The sequence below is a fragment of the Centruroides sculpturatus genome, unplaced genomic scaffold (assembly GCF_000671375.1).
Source record: "Centruroides sculpturatus isolate CEXI.00-Female unplaced genomic scaffold, Cexi_2.0 scaffold1603, whole genome shotgun sequence".
Taxonomy (NCBI): domain Eukaryota; kingdom Metazoa; phylum Arthropoda; class Arachnida; order Scorpiones; family Buthidae; genus Centruroides; species Centruroides sculpturatus.
The window spans coordinates 128,521-144,621 of NW_019385694.1; the positions used below are offsets into that span (position 1 = coordinate 128,521).

General features: G+C 32.9%; 1 protein-coding gene across 1 annotated transcript in view; it reads left to right on the forward strand.

Annotated features, from left to right (window-relative positions):
• Positions 1-16,101, forward strand: part of LOC111641258 (general transcription factor IIH subunit 2-like) — a 34,850-nt gene that overhangs the window by 18,598 nt on the left and 151 nt on the right. The window contains exons 2-14 of the mRNA XM_023387399.1: positions 5,938-6,051; positions 9,649-9,760; positions 9,836-9,922; positions 10,417-10,522; positions 10,599-10,704; positions 10,816-10,906; positions 12,465-12,552; positions 12,624-12,700; positions 12,773-12,803; positions 12,875-12,926; positions 12,996-13,102; positions 13,170-13,278; positions 15,988-16,027. Coding sequence (XP_023243167.1) covers positions 5,993-6,051; positions 9,649-9,760; positions 9,836-9,922; positions 10,417-10,522; positions 10,599-10,704; positions 10,816-10,906; positions 12,465-12,552; positions 12,624-12,700; positions 12,773-12,803; positions 12,875-12,926; positions 12,996-13,102; positions 13,170-13,278; positions 15,988-16,027 — 1,065 coding nt within the window. The 5' untranslated portion in view covers positions 5,938-5,992. The remainder of the gene's footprint in view (positions 1-5,937; positions 6,052-9,648; positions 9,761-9,835; positions 9,923-10,416; positions 10,523-10,598; positions 10,705-10,815; positions 10,907-12,464; positions 12,553-12,623; positions 12,701-12,772; positions 12,804-12,874; positions 12,927-12,995; positions 13,103-13,169; positions 13,279-15,987; positions 16,028-16,101) is intronic.

The window sequence follows — 16,101 nt, forward strand, 5'->3', positions numbered from 1 at the left end:
CTAATATCTTAATCCCATCTAAACAGGGGGACAGGAAATTGACGATTAGTGAATGACCTCAAACTTTTTCTTTTTATCCATTTTAAATATATACACACAAACACAGTATATTTGCGAAGTTTGTAAATTAAACCTGTGTTATTTCAGTCACACAAGATCCGACCCCCCACGTTCTACAGAATCTCCTGCTAAGCTTACAGGAAACCAAAAAGATATCTCTCCTACAGTTCTTGCTCTGCCTGTAATGAAATTTAGGAACGTATAGTAGTAACATTTACAGACCTCTTAAGATCAACTTCCAAGCTTGATTCATGTATATATAAACAAGGGTACCAACCTGGTCTTTGAGGCTTGGGGCTATTGGCAAAAACTTGACTTTTATCGCATTTTCTGTGTGGTAAGACTCGCTAGATTGCTTGCTATTCAGATAGTGATATCAGAATAGCAAGTAATCTACCTTTTATCTATGCCTTAGGGCCTTCTAGTTCTATACAAATCTAAAATAAAGTCATTAAATGTACGTTTTCACATTGTTTTGCATGTTGTCGAAATGCCATGTTAAAGCCCTTTGCACGAGAGACCATCTTGAAATTTTATTTTGATCGATTTTTCTAGTTAATGGTCCATTGTTTTCCTATGAAAAAAAAATCATGTCAGCTTACCGAAACGGTAAAAATTCTTTAAGAAAAACGACTTTTTATTCTAGATCTAGGGCTCGATTAAAAAGAAGTACTAGGCTTTATGTTAATTCGATTTCCTTTTATCCTAGTTTTTTTTTTTGCATGAAAATTATGGATATTTTCTGTTATTTATAGATTAAGTAGCCTATAAAATATATTTTTAATAAGGTTTTAATCAGAGAAATGTTTTAAACTCAATACATGTTAAAAAAAAGTCAAATGAACGTACCGTACACCACATCTCCATATTGGTTTGAATGCGCCACGATGGATTTATTATAAACGTTGCGGTATTATCAAACTTGTAGCGATTGAAAGAGGAAAGTATATTGGATAATCGGTATAAAATTTATTTAAATTAACTTCAAACTCCGAGGATGAAGTTAAATATGGATGCGATGCTTCTAAACTGATACGCGCGACTCGAAGCGAACGGGAGAAAAAAAATGTCGATAACTTCCGTTTCCGGTATTAGATTGTTCTAAAAGTGAGCATATCTCATTGAAGGAGTATGAAAAATTTATGATAACATAACTGTTTTTATTATGATAAGCCGTTTTTAAGTTATGACGAATAAAACAGATGGTTGTAAATATGTAACCTGTGCACGTAGGCATTCAGATATCACCCCAGTAATAGTTAAAAACGTATTTAGAGCACTCGATACTTGTGTATATCACTTAAAAATCTGCATGAAAACAATGCATTCACATTATACAATGGAATACAATGTCGGTTGCAACATTGAACCATGATACAAGTCGACCCCCCTATAACACTGTTGATTATTCCGTTTTATATGAATTCCATGTTGTACGAGTCACTTAGATTTTACAAATACGTGTGCCAGGCTGCGAGAGGCTCACGTTTTTGTAAAATCTAAGTGACTCGTACAACATGGAATTCATATAAAACGGAATAATCAACAGTGTTATAGGGGGTCGACTCAATAAATTCGGGATGTACTGTACAACTTAAATTATCGTTATATATTACGTAAAAATTCCTGTAAATATTCTTTTTAAAAATTACAATATAATTTTGCATTCAAACTAAGCAATGGATATTGCAATTAGTGTTTACCCAAGGTCAATAAAGAAGACAGAATCATTAACATTCAAGTTGGCAATTCTTCAGAATAATTATAATAAATATTGTTATTGTTATAATAAGAATCTTAATAAGATCTTTTCATTTATTAATCTTAAATTTAGTTAAAAAATTTTTTTAAATATTTAAACAATTGACAATGCTCCATTCCTAGAAGTGCAGTTGGAGTGTCTAGTTGTATTTTATTAAGTTTGAAATAGTTTAATTAGGGAAAAAAAAATATATTTTAAATAAATTTAACGAAAAATAAGGACAATAAATTAGTTTTTTTTTTCACAGGGAAATCATTTATTTTAATTAGAAATTTTATTATGTTACTCGCTCGGCCTTAGGCATTTTTCTATTGTGCATAAAACGCCATTAGTGTATATTAAACACATAAATTATGATTTTTAAAATAAGTTTAATTCTGTATAAATGTATTTTTACAGTTTAATTTATTATATTCCATAAAATCATAAAAATGCCGATTAATATAATAAAGTTTTAATTTTATTGCCGGCATTTAAGTAATCGAAGTTTTTTTTTTATGATTTATGTGATTTTTTTTTACGTTCTCGAAATAAAATAATATTTTTGTATTGAACTATTTAATAATTTATGCTCTAGTTTATTTTTTAAAGTAGAATTTTTTTATTTCTAACGGTCGGGATTAAGAATTAGAAGTTAACCAATTAGCGTTAACTTTATTTTTAGTACGTGACCCTTATTGGTTAACTTCTAATTCTAATTCTTAATCCTTGGTTATGATTGGTAGCAAGTATATTAATTTAAAGTAACGTTTCGCTTTCCTTTCTTCGCATTTTTTTGGTATTATTTCCTGTTTAAATAAGATCCATTCCATAAAATCTTTCAAGATTTTATAAAATCTGCATTCGGATTTGTATATATATGCAGAGATTTTGTGTTATGCTCTTACACGCAGAAAAAATATATTCTGCATAAATTCGAGAAGTTACAGCGTAACTAAGATTGTAAAAATGTCGTCCAGGTTACTAAAAACTGTGGCAAAGGGTCCTCTTGTTATTAATGACATGAGGACCCTATTGAATATACCACACGAGAATATACACGCGCTGCAAATAAAAAGACAGGAAGGCACAACTCAAACATTATAGTAAAGTCCATAAAATGTCAACCCCATTATTGCCAATGATTTATTATAAACGCTCCAAAACTTGAATAATAATTAAAAAAACAGACAGAAGAGCACACACAAACATTACTGTATTTCTTAAAGAAAGGGGAAAAACTTGAAACTCTGTGAATTACGTAAGCAACACGAGAGCACAGATGGAAATATGGCCAAAAAAAAAAGAACTTGGCATAGATGACTGCCTAACAGAAAGAGGCCCCTTTAAATAGTGCACTCCTGAGTACAAACGCGCGTAAGTTGGTTGGAGGGGAAAAAAACAGAAGGGCACAGACCCAAACTCTGCAACTCTTGGTAGGGGGCCCCCAGACTAACCAGAATTACGAGATGGGTCTTAGGAGCATGGAAATGGAAGTACGTCAAGAGTACCCACTAGGGGTCGCCAAGTTAAAAAGCGGTATTCGTTTGTCGTCAGTCTGTTAGCCCTGGGCATCAGACTTTATGTCGGGCGACAAAAATTACACTTCTTTGTTACCCGCAGAGAAGTAGGAATTTGCAGTTTGGCTTATTTTTAACCCAAAAGCCCGGAGCGGACAGGTAATCAAGCTTTAACAAAGAGATGGTCTCCTCCATTGAAAACAAATCAACAGTAAAAACTCGGCTCCTTTATCTGTTAACAAAAGCTCATTTTTCTCTCCAGATATAACTTTTGTTTACTTCTTTACCCCTTGAAGTGGGGACGTAAGGGATAGACAGTTCTTTAAAAATATCAGTTCTATCTCTTACGGTTCCTCGAAACTTTCTCACTTTTTACTAGTAAAAAAAAAAAAAAAATTAAAAACACCGAAAATGAACACTACTTTAATCAAATTTTCCACTTTAGAAGAAGGGCCATTAAACAAATTTAAAAGGAATATTCAAAAATTTATAGTGTCGCCATCTGTTAACAGAAATGTTAAATATAAACACTTTCGTACAAAAAAAACCTTTTCGTTATAAAATTTTACCGGGTTTAGGTACGAAACATACTTTTCACGCTTATATTTAAAATACACGTTTTATAAAGAATATAATTTAAGACAAGAGCGCGTATTTTGAAATTTTATCAGTTCTTTTTTTCTCGAGTTCCTTGAAAAGGAAAGAAAAGAAAAAAACAAAAGAAAGAAAGAAAAAAAAAAAAAGGTAAAAGTAGAATAAAGAATGTCAAACTCGTTTATCCAGCCGTCTTTATGTGAGATTCTACGACATATATCACGTGCACATACATCACAGACCACCAAATCCCAGCGTGAGTCAGCGCCAGGTGGTTCTACCACGTGCTGGTGTGGTTCACACTAGTAACGAGATAGCAGGTACTCTATCTACATTCAACTGTTAAGATAAGTCCCTCTATAAGCATTGTTCGTATGTAAACAACAATACATTCTTCTTTCACGTATAAATTTGTTTTTTCGTTCCTTACAATTGTTTATTTCTACATATTTTACAAAAAAAAATGAAAAAATATCTTGGTATATAATTTTGCAAAGAGATAAATACAAGAAGAACATAAGGAAAAAGAATTACACATATGATAAAACCTGTGTAAACCGGAATGGCCTGAAACCCGACTAAACGGGAAGAATTTTACGGAACGAAGCAATTTTCTGTGTTAAAAGAATACCGTACCTGAGAGTCCGGTTTATACAAGTTTTACTGTAAAATAGCTCTGTTCCAAAGAGTTACTTCCATTTAGACAGGTTTAATTTTTTTTACTTATAAAATGATTTTAAGTACATTTTTTTTTAATATTTAAAAAGCTAATGGAAAACATAAATAATGATTCGTATAAATAATGTAGTAAAACCTGTGTAAAACGGAAGCTGAATAAAAAGGAAACTTGTCTAAACGGAACGGAGTGATTTTTCCATGTTAAAAAAGAACCTGTTCAAAACGAACCGGATAAAAAAAACATTCGGTACCGTACGATTCCAGTTTACACAGGTTTTATGTATTATACAGTAGACCCCCTATAACACTGTAGATAATTCCGTGTTATATGAGTTCCATGTTGTACGAGTCACTTTGATTTTACAAATACGTGAGCCGTTCACAGCCCGGCACACGTATTTGTAAAATCTAAGTGACTCGTACAACATGGAACTCATATAACACGGAATTATCTACAGTGTTATAGGGGGTCTACTGTATAATCTTTACTTATTCTTATATTCCTGTGTTTTATAATTTTTACATTAAGTTAATAAAATGATTATATACAGTCCATAAGTAATAAAACCTGTGCGGTACCAAATATATTTTTCCGGTTTGGCAGGTTTCCGTTTTAAACGGGTTCAACACATAATGAATATTTGTAAAACTAAAACATCTTTTAAATAGATAAATCATTTTGACATTATCCTCAAAAGATGGCGCCATTTGTATACATATAAAAGTGGCGAAATCATGACGAATCTATAAATAATGGAGAAATTTTAATAGAACGCGAAGCATGTTCATTATATAAAGGAGAATTTAAGTGAAGATAAGGAAGAAATATTTTTAAAATGGCGATAAGGCATTACGTGTAGAGAATAAAAATTCTTTAATTAATTATTAGATGTAATTCCGATAAAGATGGCGTGATTTATTAAGCCGATAATCGCTTTTAAAAGAAGTCGTGATTCGAATTTTAATGCATTTAATTAATGGAATTTATTTATAGGATATTTTTTAAAATATTTGTAATCGTATAAATTTATTTAATGTAATCCTTTTAAATAAAATTAAAAAATTATTTTAATAATTGTAATTATAATTTAGTATTATTCTCAAAAGATGGCGCGATTAACTTTTTAAAACCTATTTTTGTTCCCGTTTCTCTCTTTTATAAATAGCACCATCTGTTGATGATGTGTTGAATGTATTCGTTATAAATTAATTTTAAAACAATAAGAAGTTTAAATTAATAGTAATAATTATTATTATTTAGTGAATTCTGGTAATGATAAATATGATTATAATTTAAAATAAAATGATTTATTTAACGTTTTTTTTTATATCGTTTTTAAAAAGTAGGTGGCGCTGTTGTCATTTAGCGAAACTCGTGGTCTTTGACTGTAAACAAAAAATGGCGGAAGATGAGGATCCTAAAGGTTATAGATGGGAAACTGAATATGAAAAGACTTGGTAAGTTAACTTTATTAATTATATATGATACTTGAAGATGTTAATCAGCGTTTAATGTATGAATTCATCCAATATCATTTAAAATCTGAATATTCACATTCATTTGACTTAAAGAATTTAGTTATATTGTTTGGGTACAATTACACCTCTGAATGAAACTGTTTGGACCTTATCGGAGATGCACACCGCACCCATAAGTGCAAAAAAGTCTAAGGAACCGTACCTCTGTGTGAACCTTGGCCAATACGGTACACAAAATCAGTCTTCTGCTCGGTCGTGTCGCTCCATTATGACTGTTGTGTATAACTAGCTTATTTTTGAGTAGCACGCTCAACTGTCTGTAGAATGCTTGTTGTTATATTGTTGAGAGAGAGAATTGCCCCTATGTGGGCACTGAGGTGCAAGTGAAAGCAAGCACCGAAGGGTAAAAATTGACCTTTAAAGAGATGATTATCTCGTGAAGGGTCCCGTGTATGAGAAAAAGTCATACATGGTTCTGTTGACATTTTTGCCTGTATGGGTCTATAACTCTGGGAGTGGCAAATTCCTCATTCAGAGTTCACATGTACTGAGCAGTTACTTTCGCTTGGCTACAAATTTAGCTCTGAATGAAGTAGTGGAGATCTTGTCAAGAGCTATGGATCGTGCATATAAGAGTAAAAGAGTCAAAGGAACAGACATTCTACGTGTGATCCTTCGCAAGCCACCCAAAATCATACTATTAGGGACTTTTAAAAGTGAAAAAATCCAGAACTATTTCTGGAAACAATGCAAAAAATCGATTGTTTTCCAGTTTACTAGAGATGGTTCTTTTGACTTTTTTAATCCTATGGGCATGGTCTAAATCTCTGATAAGGTCACACCCACCTCATTCATAGCTTTATTTGTACTGGTCATTATATATACAGTCATGCTTTATGTTGAGGACTGTCCATCCTGATAATTAGAAGTTCTTCATTGGCTGTGCAAATGTTGATTTTTCTCTGTGTTCTTTTGGATATTTCCATTTATTTTGATAATTAGAAGTGAGTGAAGCAGTTTCTGACAGCTGTTGTGAGGAAGGATTGAAAAGTTTTCTTATATATATAATGTATGTACAGTACTGGACAACTATAATATGAATAAAGCACACCTTTAAAAATCCAGCAAATAAATATTAGTAAAATATTTATTTAATTATTAAAGCAGTGTTTTATTCATATGAAAAGTTTTCTTTTGTTTTGTTTTTTTAAGGAGCTGTCCATTAATTATTTGTACAGTTTAAGGGAGAGAGCCAGTTGCAAATTGTTCACAATAAGGAGAGGGGGGTTCAGGTATTGTCTATATAGACTTCTTTTAGTTTTACTAATCACACATGAATTTCATTTTATAGGCCTTGTTACTATTCATGTATTGGCTAAAAGAGTTCTGCTTATATTTCTAAATCATTTCTTCAATGTCATGGAGGTCCATGAATTATTGTACATGTAATTAAAGGGGAGGATATTTGCCAAAGGAACATCATTGTACACAACAAGGAGGAAAGAGGTCAAAAGTGGCCCAAAAATTGTACATGTGGATGGTTCCCAATTGTCACAATTTTGGGGTATTGAAAAAAAGGCTACTAGTTTACAATGTTTCCAATGATTTGCAACATCCCCAAACTCTTAGTACTATTTCTTATAAGTTCTAGAGGATATCCAAAAAGGTACTTTCTGATTACATGAGTTTATTTAGTAAATCCTATAAAAGTTAGAGAAACTGGCCTTAATCCATCTGATTCTACATTTCAAAAAGTTTTACTCATTCAGTCAGCTTTAATATGTGCACCTTTAGTCTCATATAATGCATCAATTCCAAGGATGTCTGCATTAATAATGGCTATAGCATTGGTGAGTTTTTCAGTTTATCAATATCAGAAGCTGATAAGTGATGTCTTTGACATATCTCCACAGAAAGAAGTCTAAACATGTCAAATCTGGGAATCTGGGTGGTCACAGAATGGGACCATCCTGGCCAATCCATTGCTGAGAAACACCATTCAGAAACCTACGTATACTTTAAGCCCAATGAGGAGGAACTCCATCTTGTTGAAAGATTAAATTAAGCTGATCTTCTAGCTGTGGTACCAGGTACATTTCCAACATGTCCTGGTTATAATTGGCATTGACTGTAGTCTCAATGGAAAAAATTATTTTATAACTTCTTGGTTGTGCATAAGATAATACCAAACATTCACATTCCACTTCTGTTGTTACACACTGTTTTGGACTGTCCTGAATACAGATATTGTGCTTATTAACCTTGCCAGAAACACGAAATGTGGATTCATATGAAAAAGCAATCTGCTCTGAAAAATTCTCATTTCTGAATGATTTGGTGTATCAATTTCAAATGCCACATGCTTTGGTTTGTTTATGGCTCCGTGTATGGCTTTATTCCATGGCTCAAAGTAGCCATGTAATAAAGGCATTTGTGGACAATGTGCAATGTCAACTTCAGTAGCTGGAACTGCCAAGAGGCTGTCCAAATTGATTTTCTTGGTGAACACACAAATGCTCTTTGAATTTGTTTTACATTGGCCTCACTTGGTGACCACAGTGACCAAGTTCTATACAGCTTCTGGAAACATTGCTATAAGCCAACTTTTGTAACCATCTGTAATGTCTCTTGTCATGCTGCCTTTACCTTATTTGATGACTCAAAACAACATCACTGCAGTTATAATTTCATTAGAGGTAAAAGGTAAAATGTGCAAGGGATCAAGTGAATAGGTGGGATTTGGAAGCACGTTAGTATCATTTCTGGCAAGAAACTCTATGACTATTATGGATTGGTGTGTAGGCACATTGTTATGGAGAATATACCATCGTCCACTTTGCCACATATCTCAACATTTTACGTCATTTGCATGAGTCCATATGGCATAATTTGCCTGAGATGTAGCAAAGTGAAAAATGGACAATACAGAAATCAAATATTATGATAATTTCCTACATGAAACTTGTGGGTTATCTGTGTTTTAAAAATAAACATACCAACACCAAAAATCCAAATTATAAGCACTTTAAGACAGTCAAAAATGTTTGTTTATCTATTAAACAATCATTACCAGGTTCTATCTAACCTTCAAAATCACCTACCAGGAGTGTATTCTATTCCCATCAAAAGTAACAGATTCCGTAAAAAGTGAGAATACACGGCTGCCACTACTTGCTCCCTTGACATCTGGTATTTGGAACTTGCTTTCTCCTCAAGAAAGGAACTACTCACACACCATCCTAGTGGCATTTGCCATGGAGAAAGACATTCGGATCGACCTTAACAAAGCTGTCATCTAACATCCGACATGGAAGTTTGCAGATCTCAAACATGTTGAAAACTTGAAAATATATGAGGCAGCCAGAGGATCTAAGGACATAGAAACTATATCCCTACCCTAAAATCTTTTTACAAAGTGTGGTTATATGCAGGAATTACAGTAATCAGAGTTTAGTTGAGCTGAGAAATTTAAATTACACACTCCTCATTCTTGACATTGCATTCATGGGTTGGTAATGCATGCATTTATAATCTTAAAAATAATCATCATATCACGTTTTTCAATGTAATTTTCAGGGAGGCAATTCGTGAAAATGAAGAAGGTCTCCTTCAGCCCAGCGTGGAAGAATACCTGCACCACACAAAACGTCGGAGGCTCCTCGAGAAGAAAAACGTCCGACTGGGGATGGTAAGAAATTTATTACACGTACCAAGATTTTCATGAAAATTATAATATATTTACAAATATTTTGGTTTGTTCTAGATGAGACATCTGTATATTGTGATCGACATGTCGGAAAATATGTCCGAACAGGATCTAAAACCTACGAGGCAGCTGTGTACATTAAAAGTATTATATGATTAGTTACAAAATTTTAAATTTAAATATATACTGGGTGCATAGTAATGTTCTTATACACCAATTTAACTGACGAATGCAGAGTCATTTTACTATAACTATAATGTTTGTAACTGTATCTAAGTTCTACGAGAAGAGACCATTTGTGGCATCCCTACCGTAAAATTTGGAAGTTAGTGCTCCTATCTTCAAAACGATGGACATATGAAAAAATCATTGACAAAGTTGTAACACATGACCAATTTACTACAAAAAGACACCATGCATGCATAAATAGTACGAACAGAAAGCATGAAATGCTAATGTGCATGTATATTTCTCACATGTTCATTTATGATGTGTATTTTTCGTTTTTGTATGTCTTCACGCTGCATTAGTTACTTTGTGTCATATGTTGTGCATCACTCGTATATCGGTGTATAAGGATTTTATCGTACACCCTGTATGTGTATTTGATTAAAATTTAATATATGATGATTTTACAGATTTTGGAAGGATTTGTAGAAGAATATTTCGATCAGAATCCAATTAGCCAGTTAGGCTTTATCATTACTAAAAATAAGAGAGCAGACAAAATATCCGAATTATCGGGTAAGAGTCAATCGTTACTATATTTAATCATTTAGAAATTTTTATTTATATAAAATTTAAATACTTTTATCTGTAGGAAACCCCAAGCAGCATATTAATGTGTTAAAAAATGCTTCAGAAATGGTGTGCGCGGGAGAGCCATCAATTCAGAATGCTTTAGAGTTATCATCCAAAACATTAAGGTTCGTAACTTCATCGATTATTCAGTCAAAATGTTTTAATTGTTAAGTTTATCAAATATTTAAAAGTGCCGAATGTACAAAACTAACATTATGTGGACTTGCCTAATACAGAAACATGCCGGGACACACTAGCCGAGAGGTTTTGATAATAATGGGAAGTCTGACAACTTGTGATCCGGGCAATATTTATACTACAATAGAGGTAAGATACGTAATACTTTTTTTAAAATTAAAAATTATGTAACCAAATAAACATATTTATCATCACAGTGGGTGTGGATCCTTGTGATAAGGACCCAAAAGCTGCCATCTTGTATCTCGTTCGAGCAATTTGGAGTAGTAGAGGGTGGGAAGTTGGTTTTACATGTGTGCTGGTGCATACACCTCCATTTTTAAGCGTGATGACTAGGTCTTGAAAGTATGCCATGCAATGTAATGTTGGAACCTGTATTTCCATGCTCTTTTACGTTTTAAGATAGAGAAAATTACTGCAATGACTCAAAGGTGTTTTAAATGTTAAAATGTAGTTTAAATTAAAGGCTCTTCACCAGCTGAAAACATCATTGGTGCATAATGCACCATGTGCCAATTGTTCTCTTGGATTGCAAGTGTAATTGCCATTTTAATTAAGTAAAAATGGATAGAAAATTGAGTGAAAGGCATTACGTTAACTCGCCACTCTGGAGATTTGGATTCGAGTTCAGTTTTGCCTGAAAAATTTTCGGTGTGCCTTGGTTCAGATGTGTTAGTGCCATTCCATACAACCCAATTACCCATTGTGGGGCCCGGCCACAAACTCATAATGGGTACATAAATAGTCATTTAAATGCCAAAACAATTAAAATATACATTTTCATTTAGAGATTTTTTTGTGTGCTTTTGTGAAGAGAGAAAATTGATGAGTTACACCATGCTCATACCTTAACCAACAGATCAATCAAGTAACATTATTACTGGATTCATGAAGATGTAGACTCCTAGTTATCTAGGATTAGATTTAATACTCTCAAAATTAAAACAGTATGGCCAAAAATGGAGTAATTGCTTATTGTTTTGCATGTAATAATGACCGGAAATAATCATGCCAACCTCTGAATGAGGAGCTTGTTTTATTATGCAGGGACGATCACAGAACAGCATGGGAATTCTGAAGCATTCATGCTAAGCCATTGGGCTTGACATGAAGGCTCCGGGTGTATGAAAACATTAAGTGTCCCATGTGAAATAAACTCAGTTTATTGTTTGGGGATTGACCAATTACTTATGGCCATTATTGCATCCGAAACAGTAAGAACAGTGGAATAGAAAAATTTAGAAAAATATATTTCTTTGGACTATACATATAACTGAGTCCATCTCATCTGAGAATATATTTTTCTATTTGTGAATTCGTCCTGGCAATTTATTTTAAAGTAAGAACAGTGATTTACCCCCATTTGGCAAGTGACTTTTTAGCTGCACTTCAAACAAAGATAGTTGTTAAAAGTACAACAATTACATAAGATTTCGTATAGAAGCATTTGCCGTTAGCGGTTTTCTTTATGCGGGCTTACAAATTTATGACAAGTAATGCTTTCGATGGATATAAGAAGTCTTCAGATGAAAAAGATAAGTTAATATAATTTAATTACACTTTAATTAAGAGCCTGCTGTAGATCTAAAATTAAATTTTAAACGACGTAATTACTAAAATTTTTTGTATTTTAATAAGGGATAGTAACTAAAATTTTTTGTATTTTAATAAGGGATTTTACTTTCAGACCATGAAAATGCATAACATTCGCTGTTCTGTTATCGGTTTGGCCGCTGAGCTAAGAGTGTGTCGTGCACTTACCAATACGACAGCAGGTAAAAATGAGCAGAATACTAATTAATAATTGTCATCAAATAAATTTCTAAACTGCTTATCTTTAAAATAGGCAGTTATCACGTTATTTTGGATGAAAGTCACTTTAAAGAACTGGTCAATTTACACACTGTTCCACCGCCTGCCGCAGTAAGTCTCTATTAGCAATGCCTTTTTTAAATATCTGAAATTATCATTTTACATAATCTTTGTACGTTTCAGGGCAGTATGGAATCGTGCTTAATCAGAATGGGTAATAATTTGTTAATTTACTATTATTAATTTTAACTATAAATTTAATTAACCGGAATATTTTACTGTAAGGTTTTCCTCATCATCAGACCGAAGCAGAAGGAACGCCGTCCATTTGTTTCTGGTGAGAATTGATGATACTAAACAAATTTAAGTATCCTGAACACACAATCTCATCCTATATTTATTTTAGTCATCTAAACAGCAAAGATCCTAGCGAAGGATTCGGAAGTGCCGGTTATTACTGTCCCCAATGTCATGCCAAGTACTGCGAGTTACCGGTAGAATGTAAGGCTTGCGGTAAGTTAATTTTACCTTTATGAGGATCCTTACTAGATGACAAATGAACTTGTAACGTCATTAACAGGATTAACCCTGGTTTCTGCTCCTCATCTGGCACGTTCTTATCATCATCTGTTCCCGCTGAATTGTTTTCAAGAGGTTGCGTTAAGTGCGTTGACAGAAAAGGATTCGAGGTTAGTAGAGTTAAATGTTCTGTAACGATACAATCCAGACAACCAAGTTTATATTGGCATAGTTTTTGGGGTAAGAATCTGGACATGCAACAACACAGTCCAGTTAATCCATACTTTTGCTGTTGTAAAAAAGTATGGATGAATTAATAGTAAATCTCAAATAATTGCTGCATTTGTTGAAAAATTCTGCATGGGTGAACTCATTTTATACTTATCGTAAATGATGATGACTCCATTAGTTTAGGACTCCAGAAAGTCGAAGTTGCTGTCGGCCATTATTCCAGACAATAAAAGAAATATTGTTTACTTTTAGAAAATAAGGCAGGAAAAATGTCAAAGGATTTATGAGGAATTTTGGACATTTTCCCCCCATTCAAATTGAAAATTTGGATCCTTTAATTCTAAAACCCAATGATGACTTTTGCAGAAGGAATCTATTTAGAAACTAGCTGTTACCCGCAGCTTTTGCAATTTGATAGTGAAGTACTGAGGGAGGGTTATTTCTAAGATTCTCAATCATTAGTTGTTACTGATTTGGTAAAATTACTGATTTTTGTTTGTTTCAAAGTATGGATTGCTAATGCACCTAAATTCAAGTTTCAAATATTATAGGATTCCGAGATATGATAAATCTGAGTTCAATCTTTTTTTTTTTTGAAACATTAAATATTTACTGAAAAATAGAGGTACTGGGGTAACTGAAACTCTTTGTAAACCACCTTTGTGGTATTGCCTTTCGGGGCTAAGACTTTTTAAGCCTTAATTCTCTCCCTCTTCTCCCTGCGGGGGAATTTCGAAAAATCCCTTCTTAGTGTGCACTCTTATTGTGTACCAAAGTTCAGCTCTAGGTTCAGTGGTTTGATCTGGCTGATGATGAATCAGTCAGGACATGTAATTTATATACATATATAAATTTTGGTCATCGCAACAAAAGTATAGAATTTATTTTTTTTTTTGGGCACTGTTAACAGATGTCTTCAAATTGAGGACAAATTTGTGAAAATGCACAACAAAATTACTCTAAATTTTGTAGAATTTTTAAGATTTAAATATGGCAATTGATATTATTTAATAGGAGCAAAACAGTATCCACACTTTATTAAATTAGTTTTTCTATATATAAAAATTGTTGTCATTTAAAGTTAGAGAAATGTTGTGTTAAACACTACAAAGATTTTTGGAGTTTTACTGAGTTATTGGTTTTTTAATAATATTGTCAAGTTATGATTTGATCCAAAACATAACTTTCCTGAATGAGTTGAATGTCTAAGAAAAAATTCCAGCAAAGAAATATTTTAAAATTGCATGTAGTGCCATCCGTGAAAATTAATAAGAATATTGTATTTTGTTAATTAGAAAAAAAGCTTAATTTTGAAGGTATCTTTATAGTGTCAGCTTTATAGAAAATTGTAAAAATATTAAGTCTGACCCCATCCTCCCAACCTTTAATTTACTACTAAAAGTGAATGGATCAACTCCCATAACAAACAGCATAGGAATTAAGCTTCAAAGTGGATGAATGTCATCTACACAAAAAACATTTGGGTGTTTTTTCCTTTGTTTTTTACACGATGCTTAGAGTAAAAATGCACATTTTTGAAAAGTCAGGGAAAATGACATTGTGTTGGGCACTAATCATTTAGTAAGCTCTATTCATTACATATAATTCTTCTTTTCTAGTTTAAGCAATTAGATTGGATTTAATAATCTTTATGCAAGTTAACATTTCACTAATGCGCGAGCAAGATTTACACGAGTTACCTTTGGGATGGCATATATTCCAATCAGCATTTATCCTTTGTAGGCAGTGCTACAAATTGTTAAAGTCATTAGTCTGGTATCTGCAGAGATAGCAAGCATAATGTATGTGACGTGTAAGTCTAGTTATGGTGAAAAAACAAACTGTTTTGCAGGTCGATTCTTTTTCCAAAAGCTTGCATCTTGTTTACAGAAGATGAAAATCTTTTCCATCATCGACTGTGAACAATTATATGATTGCAGAATATTTGCAAAATATCTGAATTTTGACACTCAATCCTTTTGCTTTGTACAGTACATTATTGAATTTTGGATTAGACAGTTGTTTTTGTCACTGAAATATTAGCAATCTGCTCTGTGGTGCTTTTGTGAAAGGAAATTCTACTTAGCTTATTAGAACGACACCAAATTATTTCATGAAATTTTATCAGTAGTGGAATGAAGATAGAGTTTGGAATTGACTCTCTTTCACTTCTTACCGTGGAAAATTTTCAGTTTTCTTCCACTTTTCCACTGGGACTTTCTACAAGTTGCACCACCTGCCATTCCACAGATTCAGATACGTTGGACCACATCCCTTGCGACCAGGCTGGGAAGGGGAAAAAATTAAAGGATGGTATGTACTCTATGTTCATACAACCATTCTGAAAAATGGACTTTCTAAATGAACAATCAGTACAATAAAACTGAAATTTAAGCCTTCATCTTGTGCAGTGAAGTGTGCTGCAGTGTCAAAGCTAAGATTTATCTTGTCATTCAGTTGTAATCAAGCAAAATTGTTGCTGTTAATGGGATTTATTTCCACAAACAAGTTAATGTCTAACATAGCATTCTATGCAATTGTACTGATTTACTATGGAGTTTGATTTTGCTTTTTGTGATCCAAGTAGTGTTTAAAATAAGCATTCATTTTTTTTTTCGATTACTAATTCAGGAAATTTTTTCCCCTAGGAACTGCTTCGCTTGCTTAGCGGATTTTAAAGAACAATTGGTAAGAAAATCATTTATTTGATACTTTAAGAATTCTAAATGAATTTTATTCATAGCACCAAGACATTACTTTTT